At 49.0% G+C, this 19,773-nt stretch overlaps 1 protein-coding gene across 1 annotated transcript in view; it reads right to left on the bottom strand.

Annotated features, from left to right (window-relative positions):
* The window catches only part of Adcy2 (adenylate cyclase 2), a 371,910-nt gene that overhangs the window by 27,181 nt on the left and 324,956 nt on the right, over positions 1-19,773 (bottom strand). The window contains exons 18-20 of the mRNA XM_033758687.1: positions 14,572-14,642; positions 11,405-11,528; positions 6,111-6,269 (exon numbers count right to left, since the gene is read on the bottom strand). Coding sequence (XP_033614578.1) covers positions 6,111-6,269; positions 11,405-11,528; positions 14,572-14,642 — 354 coding nt within the window. The remainder of the gene's footprint in view (positions 1-6,110; positions 6,270-11,404; positions 11,529-14,571; positions 14,643-19,773) is intronic.

The following is a 19,773-nucleotide window of genomic DNA, read 5'->3' as shown; positions in this document are numbered from 1 at the left end:
GGCTCTGCTGTGCAGCTGTAATGAAGAACCACAGACCGAATGAGGAAGTGGGGCTCAGAAGAGCACAGTGAGCCAACAAGGCTCTCAGCTGGGTTGAGGAAGGGCCAGGACCAGTCTGCGCCTGCTATAGACCACAGCAGCTATGGGGTCCCGAGCTGTGAACCGCTCACCCTCCTACCCAGCACAGAGCTGCCTGGAAGCATCACCGACCCTGGGAACTGATCGTGGGCTTAGATGTCACTGCAGCATCCATTCATACGTAGTGTTTCTGCTGAAGGAACTCAAGGATTGGAAAGACCATCGCAAGGCGGGCATTGCCGTGCTCATGCTTCGTGTTGGTCTCTGTGTGGCTGGTGGATGAAAACCTTAGAAAACCCCGTGGCTCTTCTTGTCACTCTGGGTAACACGAGTTCCTCGAAATGAAAATTACAGCACCCAGTCCACTCATTCACAGCTCTGATCTGGTGAGTGGGTGGCCTTTGCCCTTCCCTGGATTGGGCGGAGGACGGTGTGGTGCAGGGATGCCGGGAGCCTCCTCTCCACCTGGACTTCTCCTGTGACCTTCCCTAACTGGCAGCCAGGTTTTCCAAACCTCTGCATGTGAAGAGCAGGGGAGAAAGAAGTGGCTGCAAGATGGAATGGTTTTCTGTTGACTGCACCGTCTTCCTGGGCAGGGATGGCTGGCTTTTTACCAGGGCACATTTTCCTGTCTGCTGCTCCACCCACCTTGGCTTCCTGTGATGGGGTTCATGCTCATCCCCTCTGCTCCTCACCACTCTCTCTGCCCCAAGCTCTCGGCTGTTCTTCCTGCTCCTCTGCTGCAGTCTGTCTGTCTGTCCAGGTGGCTTTATAAGCCAGCATCTAAGAACTCCCTTTCTCTGGCTTGGTCTCCAAGGAAAAACACTCAGCACCCTCCCCTTTGTACGATCCCCACTGCACAGTTACATCCCCAACTACAGTCCCCAACTCTGGGCCCGGACGTTCACTCAGCCTGTGCCCTTGGCATTTCCAAGTGTCAAAATCTACCTGTCATCAGCATGTATCGATTATACTCTGTCCACAAAGTCTTTTCCAACTCCTACTCTTCTGGCCAATACATGTACTCCAACCTAGTTCTTGAAGGTTCAAGAACTGTAACCTTTCAGGTAGTATGCTTGTAAGTTCCGCACACTATTTAGCATTTGTTTCAGAATACACCAGCAACTACCTTTTGGTTTCTGTGATCATTTAGATTTGAAGTGTCCCCCCAGATCGTATGCTAAAGATGTCCATGCCAACTGGCTTTGGGGGACGTGACTGGCTCAGGATCATGAAGGCTCTAACTTCACCAATCCATGCTTGACACTGCAATTTGAAGGCTTTATTGGAAGACGATGGAAATTTAGGAGGGGCTGCTGAATGATGTGGATCGCAGGGCATGTCCTGGGGGCCTATATCGGGCACCTCCCTCTCTGGCTCATTCCCTTCCTGTTTCCTGGCTGCTCCAAGGTATGAGTGCTTTTTTTTTTCACAATAGGCCTAAGGGCAACAGAGCTAAACAATCAGGGGCTGAAACCTCTGAAACTGAGAGTTCAAATACATCTTTCTTCCTTTAAATGGTTTTTCTCAGGTACTTGGTCAGAGTGATGCAAAACAAACACAGTTTCACAGGCCACGATTCACATCAGCACCCTGTTAACACTGTACGTGTATGCACACACACATCCACGCATGCACGCCAATGAGGCCCCCCCACACCTGGCGTCATGATGCCAGGAATTAGGAGGACAGAGGTGAAAGACACCAGCCCTGCTCTGGGTGTCTCTGTGGTGAGACAGAAAGCAGAGCATAACAATAAACACTGCAAGTGCTGCTTCTGTCAGGCATGGAGGTGCACAGGCTCCTCACCAGGCTGGAGAGAGCTCGGTGTGCTCTAGAAAATGCTCAGGACTCAATCTAAGGCTTGCAAACTTCTACCTAAGGCAGGGCTCTCTTTTACCGAGTCAGGCTGTGTAACAAGCCTGGAATTGGTCTATCCTTTCTTGGTTACACTATGTGTGAACTGCTTGGCACCACACAGCAGCCACTAAATGTTCACTTTACTTTTGGCAGTCAGATGACTAGAAAACACAGAAGCAGCTCATGAAAGTGCAAACCAGCTTTGCCCACGGGCAGATGAGGAATGCCACTAGAGGTCAGGCCATGGTCTCTGGAGGTCCACATGGTTACCAGGAAGTGAAGTGTCGTTTGTGTGCAGTGTGTCCTGACTGTATGTCCACAGTGGCCACTGTCGCTTCTTTTTGAGTAAGCCTTGGCTCTCTCTGAAGGAAGCTGCCTGCCTCAAAATCATGCACAGTCCCCACCAGCTGGGGACTTGATGACAAACTGTGGTCTCCTCAGGAAGTGATGAGAGCTTTCTTTGATGTACATAGAAGGGGTGAGTGGGCTGAACACAGCCAGGACAGTTCCCAGCCCAGAGAGAAGCCTCCTCCGGAGGTTTAGGTAAAACAACTGCCCTGGGGGAAGAAAGAGGTGCCTGACAAACCAGGCTCCAACACCAGCAGCCAGCTCCACACCGACAGAGCCCGCACAAAAGCACAGTGTTGAACAGGATTTCTCTGAAATAAAAGCTTTCTGGCATCGTTTGTTATGGTGATTAAATCATCTGTGACTCTTCAGTTCTGAAGGGAAATTAATTTCTTTTGCGCATCAGTGCATTGGGTAAGAGAATAACAATGACATGCTCAAAGGCCTTTGTGAATGTAGGTCATAAAGCCATGCTATTTTCCCAAGGATTGTTCCAGAAAAGCACGGAGTGGAGAATGTCCAAAGCTCAACTCATTTGACTCAGTCAGTCATCAAACACCCTAGCCTGACAGGGAAGGGGAAGCTCCTTCCCTGGGTCCCCTGGAGCTTCAACTTCCCCGTTCTGCTCAGGGGGGACTGTTCATGCTCAGAGAGGGGCTGACATGGGAGCCAGCTGGTCCTGTGTGTACATGAAGTGCTTCACTCCCTAGGGCACCACCTCTGCTGCATATGCAAGCTGATCTCAGGGAGGGAAATAATAACATGATATCAAGTTCTGTTTTTTGTTTTTTTCCAAAGTCTTTTTTTTTTTTTTTGGTACCGGGGATTGAACTTGGGTCCTTGCGCTTGCCAGGCAGGCCACCGAACCGCTGAGCTAAATCCCCGGCCATTTTTTCCAGTCTTCTTCCACTGGCTTATTTACAAAAGACTCACAGAAAGCGTTCACCGGAAGCTGGCTAGTGTGTTAGGCACCATGGAGCAGAAGGGACAGTGTCCAGCACCCCGTGCTCTCAGCACCCAGATGCAGTGAGTGTTCAGCACCCTGTGTGCAGCCCCCCACCCAGAGGGAGCTGGGGAGGCGGGTGGGTGCTGCCTGTGGAACTGTGCCCCCATTGCAGACAGGAGTGGAAGCCCAGCCTGAGATTTTTGTTGTCCACTCTGTTCAGACCCTAAAAAGATGAAGGAGGAAGCTTTCCCTGAAAGCTGTTGATAAATTGCTAGAGGCAGTGAGCCTTATTCTGCGTAAGTCTGGATATTTGTTTAGAAGATAGCTAGGGCTCAGTGTTTACTGTATGCTGCACAGTTGGAAATGGTCATGTGAATTATTGTTGCTGAAATTAGCAGTCTAGGTTCTGAGAGTTCTCCAGGAGGAGCCCGAGCAGAAGCTCTGCTCTCTGCTGCCAGGCAGGACCTAGCAGCTGACTGGAGGCTCCCAGGAGCCAGGGACAGCCTTCATGGGGGCTCCATGGCCTTGGGCTCAGAGAAGCACTGTGCTGGCCACTCTGCTCGTCTCCTAAGCCCTTCAGAAATGACCCCAGCCCAGGGCCTCAGGGTGAGAACTCTGAGCCTCTGCCTTCTCCTGGAGCAGACAGTCTGATGGCCACAGCGGACCTTCCACTGCAGGCAGAGTATGAGTTTGCTATGGTCTCAGACGAGTCTCTATAACCCTGTGCATTTTCTCTCTCTTTTATTTATTTATTGGTACCAGGGATTGAACTTGGGTCCTTGCACTTGAGAGGCAGGCAGCGGCACCAGTGAGCTAAATCCCGGCCCTGTGCATTTTCAAAAGAAATCAAAACGACCCTCCTCATGCCGAGGCCCAGGTGGGACCTGCAGAAGGAACTCTGGTGTTGGCTCTGCTCTGGAGACAGCATATCCCCATGGGGCTGTGGCTCACAGAACCCTCGCACCAGCTGGGCTCTGGAGCTGCACAGGGAAACCTGTGCAGGAAGTGCATGCAATGCGCAGCCTCGGAGCAGGAGCCTGAGCTGCTGCTCCCTCCCTGGGGAGTCCAAGGCAGCTCCTTTAAGTGTTTTGTCTTCAAGCAGCCACCTCCCCCAGTATTTACCCTGACCAACAAAAGTTGGCAGAAAAATATAGAAGATTTCAGCTGATGGGAATTCTGAGCTCTGTGTCTAAGTACAGCAGCCTCACAGCCTGCAAATTGTGTAGAATGACATGATCGTTTTTGAATGTCTCTCTGGTGCTGTGGCCCTGATTTAGGGGTCTGGGTCTATGACTCTACCCTCCTGAGCTCTCTCAGAGCAGCAGCTACAGATGGCAATTTAGAGATGTCAGGAATCACAGGACTCTGAGCAAAAACCCCATGACCCTTAACGTGACTCCTACGGAACATGGCGCCATTTGTACCGTGTGGCTTTGGAATCCCGGAAGACGGGCTCTGCATACTTCTGGCCTGGTGGCAGACTTGGTGAGAAGCCCACGGGGGAATCATTTTAAAGTGGAAAAAGGGTGAAGTCACCATGGTCAGAGCCCCCACAGAAGGTGGTGAAGGCTGTAAGTGATGCTGTGTGTGTTTTAATGTTCAAAATAGCAGTGTTAATGAAGACACCTGGAGGGCACTGTCACCCTCCCCAGGGAGCACCCAAGACCATGCAGTGGCAGAAGAGTCCCTGCTCTGGTACACAGTGGGCCACTCAGTAAATGTGGGTTTCGGTGTGAGCTACCAGCACCAGTGCTTGGTTCTTTCCTTTCCTGAGGGTCTCACATGTGTGGACAAGGGGCCTAGGACTGCTGGGTGGAATGCTTGCCTCTCCTGCACACAACTCTGTGTGGATGTTCCCTGCTCTCCCTGCATAACTGTGAGGCAAGGCATCTTTCCTTCACAGATGTGGAGATTGAGTCCTGGACCCGGAAAGTAACTGCTCAAAGTCACAGGGGCAGACAGGGTTGGGACTTGCACCTCATTGGCCACCTGCACTTAGGGCTTAACATCAACCTTACACACGCTGCAGAGAAGCACTGTTCCAAGTCTGCTCCGGTGAGGTTGCCTTTTACTCTAGCCTCACCTGGGCTGGGCTTGTGTGTTAATAAGTTCCCTCTGCTGCCTTCCCATCAACTTCCAAACTGTAGAGAAAACATTCCAGGCCCAGGACTGCTTCTCAGACTCTTCTGAGACTCTGGAACCCTGAACATAGGGCTTTGAGGCCAGCAGCAGTCACATACAAGTTTCTAAATTAAGTCCAACCTCAGATCCTTCTACGTTCCCTTGCAACTCAGCAACTTAAAATAAATCCATGACATTGCATTGCATAAGCCATTCGGCATTTTAATAACATGTGTTTATTTCAACTCTAGCTCAATATCTATTCCCACAAAGTTCCACAAAATTCCCATTTCCATTCATTCAAAGAGACAGACTCAAATCTCTGTTCTCTTTGGTGCAGGCAACTCAATTCTGCCCAACTCATGAATGATCCCATCCTGGCAACTCTAAGATCCTTAAGTCACCTGGGGAAGCTGAGCGTGATGAAACCAGAGGTACTGGGCTGCATGGCTTACTGTGGCCTCTGGGTTCGGACTCTAGTGCATGCTGGGAGGCAGCCATTTCCCACGCTGGCGAGAGGGAAGTGACCATTCTGGGTGTACATCTGGGGCTGTGGTCACTCAGAGCACACATTTGAAACCTTCTATGATCAGGGAGGATATCTTCCTAACAGGGAATCAACTCCATGCTGAGGCTTTGGGAGGGGACTGGAATGCCCAACTACTGTCCCTGGGACCAATCAAAATAGTCTTGAAATGGAAAGATCCCGGCCACCTGCGCAACTTCAACCTCCCCAGCCCACGCTGCCCCAGCTGACCTCATTTTTCAGGCTCCTGGCCAGGAAGTGTTCTGCCACATGTGCCGGAAGCACGTTCTCCAGCAGCACGCGGTTCAGGTTCTCCATGGTCTCTATCTCCTCCCGCTCTTTTTTGAATTTGTTCTTCCACAAGAAGTCTAACCTACAGTAATATTCATTCTGTTACAGGAGGACACAGAGGGAAGAGACAATAGGCATCTTGTCCTGCCAGAGAGTGGAGCTTTCAAAGAGAAAATAAAAAGAACAAAACAAAACCGAACAAAGAACACCCAAACAGAACTGCCGCCCTCCCTACAAAGCCCTGTGTTCCCCTAAAACATCTGTCAAACCATTTCTAACATGAATTAAAAAATAAAAAGCAGGCTGAAGAATGAACGGCCCCAGAGAAGAGTAACTGCGCCTTTAGCTTCACACAGCTACATGAGACAAAGTTTCCGACGTGGCCATGTGAATAAAGGAAGGCTTATGGATTTCTCTGAGGGGCATGCCAGGATATAAATGGTGAATAAATGGAAAACGAGCACTATGTAGTGTAGGGCACAGTTGGTTGATTCACATTAGAAAGGTTAGTGTTCTTTGGTGGGAGTTCACATTCAGTATTTGTAAATCAGCTTTTCTCTCTCAGTGGCACACCTAAGGATTCACTGTACACAGATAATGTCATTATGGTGAGGCAAAAGTACATACTGAAATAATTTAAGACAATGCCTGATGGCTGGACATAGCTGGGGACACTTAGAGTCCCTGCACTCCAGGAGGCTGAGTCAGGAGGATGGAAAGTTAAAACCTCGTCTGGGCAACTTAGCAGGACCCCCACCTCAAAACAAAAAGTAAGAAAAGGGCTGGAGATGCAGCTCAGTGAGAAGGTCTTGGGTTCGATCTCCAATACTACCGAAAACACCCTTGCTGCTAGAAAGAACATGTGCTTATGCTTTATCATGTATTAAAATATAGCATTTTAAAAAGCCAATTATTGCTATTAGTATAAAAATGGAGAAGGTTATTTCTTGGCCAAGGGTCTTTTCAGACTTGGAAATCATTTTGCGCTGCTCAAGATATAAACAATTTAATGTAATGAAATGGATTTGACTGAACCCTTCCATCACAGAAGGGTATATTAGAGAGGGTGTATTTCAGCACAGATAGTAACTTACAGATAAACAATTGTGGAGAAGTGCTACATGCAGGGTGTGTTTGGTGGATTTGGCTAATTATGAAATGATAGTATAAGATACAGGAACACAGTCACAGATGCACATGCCAGTGCTCTCACGCACAGATGGAAGTTTAGACAAATCCACCTTTTGAAACACAAAGTAACAATAATCATTCATCAATCTAGCTTATTCAAACGATGTATGAATATGCAAAACATTCCTCCTCCTCGGTGTGGCAGTTATTTTTCATCTCCTGTAGAGAGACGTCTCCCAAAGACTGCAGAAAAGGTACTTTTCATGCCTCACCCTGAGGCCTCCCTCCTAACAGATCCTGTCATGCTCTTCCCAGGAAAGGGCCCACACCTGGGAGACGGACTGTCTCCTTGGATTTGGGGTGAAGCAGTGGCGTGGCTGGCTTTAAACTAAAGTGGCAGCAGTGATCAGCAGCGGGGATCAAGAAGACGGAGGTTCACACCCAGTGGCGCCTCAGCCACCAGCAGGAGAAGCAGCACAAGCGAGAGCCCTCCCCAAAGTCTCAGGGCGTCCTGCCAACCACACGCGGAAGCTTCCCAGTTCTCCAAGCAGCTGCCGTTGCATCTTGTACCTTGCTATGCTCCCACTAGGAAGCAGGCAGGCTTTGGGGACAGCCCTACTGCATGGAGGAGCTGACTTTCTGCTCATCCGCCTATCTGTGTACCATCTGCACTACTTCCTATCCGCTATGGTCCAGGTCTCTGGAGGTGGCCCCGAGAGGCCCCCGTGTTGGAAGCTGGGTCTCAGGTGGCCCGGATGCTGTGAGGCCCTTCAGTCCTGGCTGTGCCCTGAAGGAACGTGGCCGCTCTGGTCTCCTGTTTGAGGTGTAATAATTTGTTCCTGATTGTGTGCTTGCACCATGGGGTGATGCCAAAGGGTGCCTCAGTCAGGCCCTTGAACCTCTGAGTTCTCTGAGATGAAGAAACCTTTTTTCCTTATAAAATGATCTGGCCTGTTACTCTGCTACAGCAACGGAAATTAAGTAAAACCTCATCTGTCTACTCTATGTGCCATCTATGTGTATACCTATCAATTCTACCTTCTGTTTATCAATTATTTATCTCTCAGCCATTTATCTATGTACTTCTATCAACTCCTTAGCTGTCAACCCCATCCCGCCTCACCCAATCCTACCTTATCTATCCGTCCCATCACCTTGCCAGGCAAAGCAATCTGCTTTAGAAACCTCTTCTTTACATGGAGGTAGCTATTACCACAGAGGCTCACTTGGAAATCCCCGAGGAAAATAAGTTTCCATCCCAAACCAGTTGTAATGGTTTTAATAGTGTCCCCCAAAAGATAGTCCCAAGCCCTAGCTCCTGATATCTGTTTATGTGGATTTATTTGGAAATAGGGTCTCTGCTGATGTGACAGAGTCAAGGCCCTTGAGAGGCCTTCATTGTGAATTTAGGGTTGATCCTAACCCTAATGATGGGTGTCCTCATTAGAGAAACAGGGAGACTCACAATGGGCTGCAAAGAGACCACAGGGGGTCAGGAGGAGGACGCCGTGCCTGTTCAGGTCCCCCCAGCTGCAGCCTTGCCCTGTGTGCTGCTGTCTGTGGCTGCCACCCACCTCTCAGCTTCAGTCTCGGGCCACTCTGCATAGTTTCTGTGGCCTAGACCCCATGCAATGCAGTCTGTTCTTCCTCGGCTCTGGGCACAGGGGAGAGAGTAGGGCCAGCCTGGGAGAACCTTCAGTACCACCCCTCATCTCATTCTGAAGCCCTTGAGGGTAGAGGGCTTTACACCCCCTCTACAGAGACAAAAGGGCCAGGAGCTGGGCTGCCAGGTGGGCTTCTACCTCTCCCTGGATTTGGGACGCTTCTTCTGAGGTCACACAGATACCCCCTGCTTTCCCATGGTGCACACCCCTCCCTGCACCCCAAGCCTGCCACAGAGTGGGCTGCCCTCAAACTGGTGGGAAACAGGATTCTTCCTTTCTCAAAGGAGGCCTGTGCTGGCTGCATTTCAACCACAAACCTGACTTTAGTGTAGCAGCAGGGCTGCAGGTTTTGCATGAGAGAGGTGTCATATTTCCATCAGGTTACTTATCCACCTAGAGCAACATTTGGTGCACTAATTTGCTCAGAAAGCAAGCACATTTCTTCCATTCCAAAAGAGATGGTTACAAGGCAGGGCGGCTACTAGGACAAAGAGAGTGGACATAAGTTCCACCATGTTATAAACCAGTCAGGAAAGAGTACACTAACCAGTAGGTCACCAGTGCTATGGTACTAGAAAGCCCAATTTCAAATCAAATCAGGGCAGTCCTTTGTAAGATTGCTGGAGTTAGGAAGGCTTTGCAGAGGCCTTTTATCACAGAGGTCAAAGGTCACTTTGGCCAGAAGACCTGGCACCCAGATAAATCACTGGCTTCACGGTGCTTCTCCTTCATGGAGAAGGGCCAGCCTACTGGACCACCCTGACCATTCCTGGGGTGCCTTGCATAGCCAAGGGATTCCTAGCCACCTGCTGCCATGATCATGAAGGATGCCTATTCCGTTAGGAAGGCACATCTTTCTAGGCTCTATGTGTGCCCATTACTTTTACTGTATTAGTGACACAAAAGAACAGCTCCCTGCAAGACCGGTATCAAGCTTAATTACATCGGTGCCCGACTATAAAATTCTTCTGATTATTTACCATCGGAAAAATCACTTAGAGGGTAATGGCCCCATTGTCAGTGGCTGGTCTCAACCAGTTTTTATAGTGTCACTGGCTGACTGTCACCTTAGTGACAGATAAAACAAAGTCAGGAGATTGAATTTGATTCTGGATTTATAGGACATGTTGCTGCAGTGACCGGAGGCTGTAGGATGTAGCATCGGGGCCACGACTTGGCAAACAGGCAACCCACACAGAGGCCTCTGTCCTGTGGGGCCGGCACCGGGGTGTTCCCCAAGGCAGCCTGACTGTCCCTCCCATCTAAATTTCTGGGCTTCCCAAGCGGGCACATGCCTATTGTAGAGTGAGGGCAGCGAGCTGGCGAGTAGGGAGAAATAAGCAGACAAATAAGCCAGTGGTAGGAGAAACCAGGAAAGTAACAAGAGCAAAAAGCATGAGGCAAGCTGTCAGATGTGTGAGCCCAAGGGTGCAAAAGGAGAAATGCTAAGGACAGGTGGGAGTGTGCAGGGATGGGTGTGGGAAGGGAGGGGGCTCAGGAAGCTTTGCCCCTGGTCAGACAGCTCGACTGGAGCTGATGCACCTTCAGCTCCTGGGGAGGGACCCAGCTCATACCACCTGGGTGGACAGGAGGGGACAGCTCCAGAGGCAAGATGGCCACTCACAGACATGCACTGTGCTTGACTGTGCAATCACGAACAGCTCCTGAGCAGGTAGAACTGGAAGCCAGATCCAAACACACAAATCTGTGCCTTGCAGGTGTGTATTTTAGATTTAATATAACTCGGATTTCATATAACTGGTTAATAGTGTGTATGGGGTTTAATAGGCATTGCTCGAGTTGGTTGTTTGAAAATAAATGTTTTGCACTACCCCGATCACAGAACTTAAAACAGATGTTGGTTGAGGCATCTGGCTGGCTAGCTGTAGATGAGTTTTGTAATCTATGAGTCAGCAACCTCGCAGAAGAGAAAGAATAACCCTTCAAATCCTGTATGCAGTCACTGCTGGGAGACCTGGAGAAGCAGCACAGCCCACAGAAGGAGGAATGTTCCATTCTTGTCACAATATATACATTTGCAACAAAGGATCCTATTTGTTGAAATGGTTGCAAAGGGAAACAAAAGTATCCTAACCATTTCCAAGCAAAAGAAGCGACATCCATTCTGAAATACGCTGAAAATCCCAGTCAAGAGTGTACTTTTCCAAACAATGCCAGCTGTTTGGAAACCATGGGAGACACTTCTGTAGGTCTAGAAAACCTATAAAATTTGCTGTCGTTTCAACAGGCAATTAGTTAATTCATACCTCTGGCATTCACAAAGTTTGCCTCTTGTGGGGGAAAAGGACTTCTTTCCTCTCTATCTGACCTATGCTGCTTGCGGCCTACTCTTCCTCTGAAGTGATCAGGCCATCCCAACTCTTCAGCAAAGCACAATCATTCGTCAGCACCTCAGAGTTAGGAAAGCAGACTTCTTACCTGTCTGCCCAGGACAAGCAGGGTGATGAAGAATATAGAGAGAGATACGGAGCCCATGGTCTTCAGGTCTTTCCAAATGCCTGGCCTATTAAAAAAAAAAACCGACAGACAGACATGCATGGGACTTAGAATTCAAGGACTGACAAACTTCAGAATCTCTAGTGCGCATCTAGGTTCCAGTCAAACACACACTTCAAATACATCTTCAAACCCAGCTTGTATAAGAAGAAAATCCTGACGCTTGAGGTCATAATAGAAGACTTCCAAGTTAAACCAGACGTCCTGTTGTAGATTAAGCTCTGACTTACACAAAAGGAAGGGCTCGTCGAGGATTCATGCCATTTGCTTTATTCTTTTGGGATACATACGCACACCTGAGCATATGGTTTCTTCAGTTTTTTTCCCTCAGAGAGAGAGATGATGCTTGGTGTTATTAACTACGTGGGGTATAACATGAGGGTGAGCACCTGGGTTTCCACAAGCCCCTCCCACTCTGGAATGACTCAGTTCTGTGCTCCTTCCTAGTGGTGCTGCTCTCACATTTTGATGGTTTTGTATCACAGGCGTGGACAGCCAGACACCGACTACACCACTGGGCAGCTGCTGCCGACCCTCCCACCCCAGGACGCCAGTAGATCTCTTCCTGTGCCAGCGCAGATATGATGGTCACTACTGCCTGGGAGGCCGAAGGGAGAAGGGTGAGCCAGGCCCAGCACAGTCCGTCAGACCTGAGCGTGCACTCCTGGAACCTCCTTTGATGGAGGAGCTGAGCTCAGGGGTTTGCTTTGTGATTTCTTTGGTTTCTCCACGGAGGTTCTAGGGCAGACAATGCAGTGAGAGCATCTGGTGCAGAACGAAAGCGGGCAGAGGGCTTTGGAGTAGGAGACCTGGGTTTGAGCCTGAGCCAGTAGGAGACCGGCAAACCCCCACAGCTCTGCTCCTCACCAGGGGCTCCAGTGCCTGCCTTGCCTACCTCACCCTAGTTTGGACAGCACTCCGAGGAGTTATGTGCCTCATATAGATACACAGTCTGAAGCACACAAGGCTCTTTGTGAATAGCACTCGTGATTTCTAGAGTTAACTGCAGATTGTAAGGGAAGGGGATGGGGCTAGCAGCAAGAGAAAAGGATAAGGAGATGCACATTAGCAAATTTAACTGACAGAATGAAAGACCAAGTCCAAGGGAAAAGCAGGGTGAGGAGACAATTGCTTTATCCTAGTGGCCGAAAGGCTTGAGATGATGAGAATTCTGCAGAGAGGTGGAGCTTGAATTGGGCTCCTCCCTCTCTCCTACACCTGCTGTGTGCTGGCCAAGATCTACCTCTTCCCTTTCTCTCTGAGGATAACCCAAGGGCGCTTACCCTGTTCACTAAATCCACTCTTATAAAACTGAGCTGTTTTTCTCCGAGCCCATGGCAACTGTGTCTGATGACACAGTTGAGATGACAGAGAGGAGATGTAGTAAAACAATGTTGATTTCCGGAAGTTTTAGACCCACTTTTGTCTACATCTATTACACGATCACTGTACAGATTAGTTGATCAAAGCAGCAGAACACACCCAGTGGCCCAAGATGCTGGTGTAAGCTGAGCTTTTCACTTTCCTCGAACAACAAACAGCATGTTACTCTGCAATTCCGAGGGGCTGGGGCAAGAAGCTAGGACCTCCTCTTCTTCCTCCCACCACCTTCTCAGCCCCTAGGAATCCAACACCAGGCCCAGAAGGTGCAGCAGCTCCACGAGTGTAAGAAACCAGGACTCAGCAACCTGTTGCTCTTCCCGCTAAGGGACCAGGGCCCCAAATGCACAAAGCCAGAGGCAGGGAAGGCTCTCTTAGGCAATTCAGGACCTGGTTGGTTTCCGGTTAATGCAGAAATGTGTACAAGCAACTTGTTGAGAGAAATCCTTCTTGAGGACTCCTCACATTAATCCATGGACCTGTGTCTGGGTGTGGAAACCCCCTACTCCATCTGTCTTCCGGATCTTACACCTTACTTACAACAATGGCCAGTGGCAAAAGGCACACGAAGGAGGAATCGAAATAGAGAAGGCTCTCCTTGCTACTCTGGAAGCTCAGGAAATCTCAGACCAAACGGACCCCAGAAACAGCAGGGGCCATGTAGGCTACTATGTGTTGAGACACGGGGGCCTTTTCTGAAATTCTCTGTGCACTGGGAAGGACTCCACTTGGCTTTCTTAGAATGTCCTTAGACTTCTCAAATGCTGCTTTCATTTGGTTAGCAGAGAACTGCCAATGCACACAGGGAGCCTGTCTCCCAGCAGGGCTGCCTCTGTGTCTGTGTGCGCATGGGAGAGGTGGGCAGGAGGCAGAGGGGAGAGTGGAAGAGAATCCTCCTTGGGGGTGGGGGGCTCTTCCTGGCAGAGTCCCATGACCACTGTCTTAGTTCCTGGGTTACTATACCAAGGCGACACAAGTGGACTGCTTTGGCCCAACAGAAATGTCCTGCTTCACAGCCCTGGAGATGAGACATCAGAAATTAAAGTGTGCCCAGGGACACACTACTTATGAAGCTTCTGGGAACCCTCCTTGACATGTCCTAACTTCTGGGAATATCCATTGTCCCTCGGTGGCTTGCCAGGAGTATCTGGTGTGCTCCCTCGGCTTCTTGCCTCATCATCCAACCTCTGCAACATCACTGCATGGCTTCCTCTGTGTGTCTCGGTCTCCACACGGCTGTGTTTTTCTAAGGCCACTGCCATGCTGGACCAGGGCTGCCTCTCTCTGGCTGGGCTCACCTTAACTAACCATACAGTATCTGCAACTATTTAATGTCCACATCGGGTAATGTTTGGGGGAACTGGAGATTAAAACTTCACCATATCACCTCTTGGGAGACACAATTCAACCCCCTTGTTGGGTTGGCCATTTCTCTAAAAATGACAGCTAGGTGGTCACACACACACGTGTGCACACGCACGTGCACCCACAGCTGTAGGGCCAAATCCACTTTGGACCCTCATGTTAGCGAGAGGCCATCACTGCTTTAGGAAGTGGGAAAGAGCCAGCTAATATAAGACAGTAAGTTTCTAACTCTAAGATTTCTAACGTGATAACAGCAGTACACAAAATGAAACCAAATACACATTCTTTCTATCTACAAATTAGAGTCTGAAGACTTTGACCCCTAAATATGCCTGTGGCCGCACATTAATTTGCAGTTCGCCATCTGCCTGAGACTGTCCTTGGAGCAATCATTCTGGCCCTCAAGTTTAGGAATCTAGAAGAGAAACACATGCTAAGAAGCAGAGTTGAGAGGGGTACAGGAACTGCTTTGTGAACCAGTCCCCCTAAGGGCCAACACTTCAGGTGGGGTAGAGAGGACATTTCATCATTCTTAGGGGAGCAGCCAGTCTGGGCACATAAACACAAACAGAAACGGACTTTTCAAATCCTGGCAGTTTCCCAGGTAAAATGAACTTTTATTAAAAAAAATGTACCTAAAGAAACCCAGTTTCCACTGTGTTGTGAACAACAGAGTAGCTGCAGTGAAAAAGATCTTCTCAGGCCCACAACTTGGGGGAGAGGCCACAGAGTGGAGCCCGTGCCAGCTGCTCAGTCTCAGAGGTGTAGCTTCTAGCTTTCTTGGTCTTCTCTCTGCTGCCCTATTAAGTTAGGAAACACCTGGCTTTGCAGTAATCAGAGACCCCCAAATCCTCAGGAATCTCTGATGTCAAATGAAACAGAAAGCAAAAGTTTTGTCCAACAGAGTGATGATAGAAGTACGTGTCTGCCCACTGCAACTTATTCTGCACAGGCTGAGGACAAGATTCCTAGTTACAGAAGACCACAAAGCACCCAGCAAGTGAATGTGGCTGTCAGGGAGGATAAGGCAAAGTAAAGCTAGAAAATAAAGACAGCCCTGCACCCTCTCGGCACAAATTCATCTGAGTCTCCTCTGCAGGGGTGGCTCCAGCCGAGACGCGCTGGGTGCGAAGCTATGTTCTCGCTTGTTTTAGCAATTGGCCTGTGGATTCCTTGGGCCCCTCTTGGAGCCTCCTCCCCCACCTGAGTCTCCAAGGCAGCGGCCAGTGACGACTCATGAGAAAGTCAGGTTGGCCAGGGTTCCCACGCTCTAAATCAAGGCACCAGTGAGATAGCCTCAGAAGAATGAATGAATGAAGGGACAAACAGCTGCTTTGGCCTGGAAATTGCTCATCTTCCCTCATGGATTTCTAGGTGCTCTTTCCTGCCTGGTTGGACACAGAGTCACCAGAACCCTATGCGAAATTGCAGAGAGGGTGGCTTGGTGCCATCCAGGGACAGATGGCACAAATCCTCACGCTCTGTCAGTGTTACTTATAAACGCCAAGCAAAACATCCCAGGGCTAAGAACAGCCGGATGTAATAAGGAGCAGACTCATGCCAAGGAAAAGGCCCTGGAGGCAGCAGCAGGTCAGGAGGCCTGGGGAGCCAGTGCTGGCCATTGGCCGTGGAGATGACAGTGCCTCCTGATGAATGTGACTGTGGGCCATTCCATGGAGAAGTGATTTTTAATGTGTAGTGACACCATGGAGCTGGGCACAGGGTGAGCATCCAGGGTGGATAGGAGGGGTACAAGCGCGCACTCTGTAGACACCGAGGGCAAAGGTCTTGCACAATCCCACTCCCCTCTGTAGGTCAAGTGAAACAAGACAGAGCAAGCCCCCCTGTCAAACGTCCTCCTTCAGGCAGGTCCAAGACGGTACAGGTAATCACAAGACACTACTTTGGTCAGTTGGGGAAGCATGTTAGCAAGGGCTGCTTTCTGTGAGAGGAACTGGGCAGCCCTGGTGGACACAGAGCTAGGCTGCTGGGATTCCCTCCCTCCCTGCCTCCCGATGTGGGCACCACACAAACAGAAACATGTGCGCCTTACTTTTGGAACATGGCACAGGGAGTCAAAGCTGAGGTATTACATTTGAAAATAATTTTAATTTTTTTTCTATATTAACTTGGATACATTATAGGGACAACAAATGTAGAGACAACTTTAACTTCAATTCTAGCCACTGGGCATTCCAAGACATGCAGCTGAAGCGTGGAAACCGGGACAGTTCTGTCTTAGAGCTCTTCTCACACAGCTCTTCCTGATGATGGTTTGGGCTTCTCCATTGCTCTCCCACATGGGGGCGCTGCTGAGGTAGGAAGGTGAGACCAAGTGGCCATGTCTACCAGCCAGAGTCTCAGCTTCAGGGTGACGCTCAGCACTGGGGAGACAGGTGTTTAGGGACTGGATTATGTGCCATCCTCAACTTTTACTCAGCTAATGTTCCAACGCAGACCGGGGTAGTCCACAGGGCTCCCAGGTAGCTCCTAGGTAAGAGGTTCTATCCTTCTGGCCTCCTTAGAATTAAAAGTGGCCTTCAGGTGAACTCTCCTCACGACTGGTTCTACATGGAACAATGACGCCCAGGCCTTGACGCTTTTCGGTGGTTCTGCACGAAAAGAAACCTAAAAACTGACGATATCGCTCAGACTCTGCAGCCAGCCCGAGCCATGGGAAGGGAGCGTAATTTCATGACAGGACTCAGCTGTCATTAACATCACCATCACCTGGGAGAGCACTCAGTGTTTTCACCTCTGGCTCAGGGCTCGGTGGGAAGGTGTCCCAGACAGGAAAGAGAACCATGATCGATGGATTCACAAAACATCCTGTGTTCACAGATGATACAGGGGACTGTTATACACACACCTAGGAGGCAGGAAACACCCAGTTCTCCTTCTTCCAACATGAGAAGCTTCCTCTTCTTTTCTGTGCCCCTAAGAGTCTGTTTTCCACATTCCCATATCCATACACATATCTTTGATGCCATTTCCTGAATTATTCATTGATCTGATGTTTTTCTAGAGCACCCTTTTCCTGTTTTCTCTGCTTGCTCCATCGGCAAAAAGTGCCCTATTGGTCTGCACCACCGTGCAGGCCTTTCCGTGGTGATCCAGGTCAAACTGGTTCAGAACAGGTCACTGCCCCAGAGGTCACGTGAATTCATACAGGACGACCCCATGGTCCACATGCGCGTTCAGTTGTGGCACTGCCTTTGAACAGAGATGCCCTGTCCAAAATTTCAGGCTATAAACAAAAACTTATGTCCACACTGAGGAGACATAGCCTCAAGGAGCTCGAGATATGTACCGCTGTCAGAGAAGAAGACCAAAGAGACTTCACTGTGGCCATATTTGTTTTTCAGCTTGTTTGGGAGCACATCTTGTTTTTATTCATTCAATACCTTTATTAGGTATTGAATAATATAAGGCACCGCTGTAGGTAGTGTTGATACGGCAGTGCCACTTGGTTTAAGCCTTCTGATTTGCTTTATTTGAGATAATAACATATTCTCTTTAACATAATTCCCTTGGTATATAGAAGAAGGATGAACAAATGAGAAAGATTGTATCTGAATCATACAGGGGGACACCTTGCATACTTCTAGGGTGGTACCAACAAGACAGGAGCTGCTCAGCCCTTGGATACACCTGAGGTGAGAGCCAGAAGCTCAAGGTAGATCCACTAAGAGTGTTCAAAGCCAATGAGGAGAAGCCCAGAGCTCCCACGGGCAGAAAGGCCAGTGGCCCATTATATCCAAGAATAGCACCAGAAAGGAAAACAGGGAAGAAGCAGGAAATGATCAGGGAGTGAGGATACAGAGCCCAGCAATCAGTCAGTGAGTGAAGAGATAGTGACAGACTGGCTCTGTCAGAGACAAGTGCTGCCTGGGCCGGCTAGGAGCCAGCTCCCTCCTGGCAGAGCACCTCTGGCTTCAGGACTTAGTGAACCTTACCCTCCAGGCCACCGGACTGGCCCGTCATGTTTTTAATAGGTCCTTCTTTCATATCTGAAAGAGTTGTATCTGTAATAATGACAAAGGCAAAGGAGGAGGAAACTTGTATCAGTTCCTTGATGGGGCTCTCAAATCTCACCAGAGTAAGGAGCATGCCTTTGGTTGTATATCTGGTATGCGTCTCAGGGTTGTATGCAACAGCCACAGAGGCTGGAAAAATCACAGCACTCACTCTGCTCTCTAGGGTCAGCTGACACTAGAGGAAATTTGTGAGCTGTGAGGTAACTGTTCTTCTTCAACCTAATGTTAATAATGCCCTTTTCCAGCTCAGAAGTGCTCCTCGGAGTTCACAGGCTGTGGTGCAGATATGTGGTGAATATTTAAACCAAAAACATTACAGTGAAAAGCATATTTCCATGAATCCCACTCAAAATAGTTTGCCCTGCTTGCATCATTCTTGCCACTTGCTGAACGAGTTCTGGAAGTCTTCTTTTGTGACTGTCTTTGCAAGGGCACAGTGGAAAATACAGTCCGTGCTACTACCAAGAAGCCTTCAATAGAAGGCTAGGCTTGTAAAGAAATGATGCTGGGTCCCCACCCATCCTTTTCACTGGATCTGGTACCACCTGACTCTTGGCTCTTCCTCAGGTCAAAATGACCATGAAAGGTAAATGTCGTGAAGGCATTCAGGACATCGAGGTAGCTGTAACAGCAAAACTAAAGACACTTAGGAAAGGGACTTTCAGAGCTGCTTCAGAAAGTGGTAAGAACCATGGGATGAGTGTGTTTGAAGCGAGGGAAAGTAGTTCGAGGGGGATTTGATGGCAATGTGTGTTTCACTGCAATAAATTTAAAAGTTAAACATTCACCCCAAGTTTCGATCATACTTTTGTAAGGCAGCCCATGCAGGAACAGGTGCAGGGAGTGGCAGAACCTTCTGAGGGAGATTGGGATCTGGGAGACAGCTGGACCCCCATCACTACAGAGAGTGTGCTGGCTGCAGGGCAGGAGTACAACAAGCCACTGAGGCTTCACATGTCAGTCCTGCCTTGGCTGCAGGTTGTTACAGAGCCAGAACAAGAGAGCAAGCACACAAGGTCGAAATAAAACAAAAGTTATCTGAAAGTTAAGCCCCTCTTTTCCTCCACTACTCTCCTGCCTCTGGGATTCTGCCCAGGAAGCGTGTTTCTTTTAATGGGCCTTGCTTGGGTCCCAGAAGTAAGCTTCCCTGCCTCTAAACCTTGCTAATCTAATCTGTGCTTTTGCTTTGGATGTGTAATATATTGCATCACTTTAAATTTAATAAAGGGGAATTTAATAGTGTCATCAGCTGTGTGTGAAAAACAGTGATGCTACATTTCTTCAGGAATGTGAGACAGGTTCTCTGGATACAGTGACTTTGGGTTGGTAATTTTAAGAATTTATAGGAAAGTTAACTTCTAATTACATTCTTATCTTGGCTCTAGAATCATAAAATTTGCTTAATACAATTATGCATTTTTGCAACTCCAGTGCCTTAAGCTTGATTAAGATTATCAGAGTTTCCTAGTGTGGAGGATGAGGAAAACTAAATTAGGTGAAGGGAGAGCG

This window comes from Fukomys damarensis, unplaced genomic scaffold, assembly GCF_012274545.1.
Source record: "Fukomys damarensis isolate Sample0158 unplaced genomic scaffold, DMR_v1.0_HiC HiC_scaffold_1, whole genome shotgun sequence".
Lineage (NCBI taxonomy): Eukaryota > Metazoa > Chordata > Mammalia > Rodentia > Bathyergidae > Fukomys > Fukomys damarensis.
The sequence above is the reverse complement of the archived record's forward strand: the minus strand, read 5'-3'. Positions and strand labels throughout refer to the sequence as shown.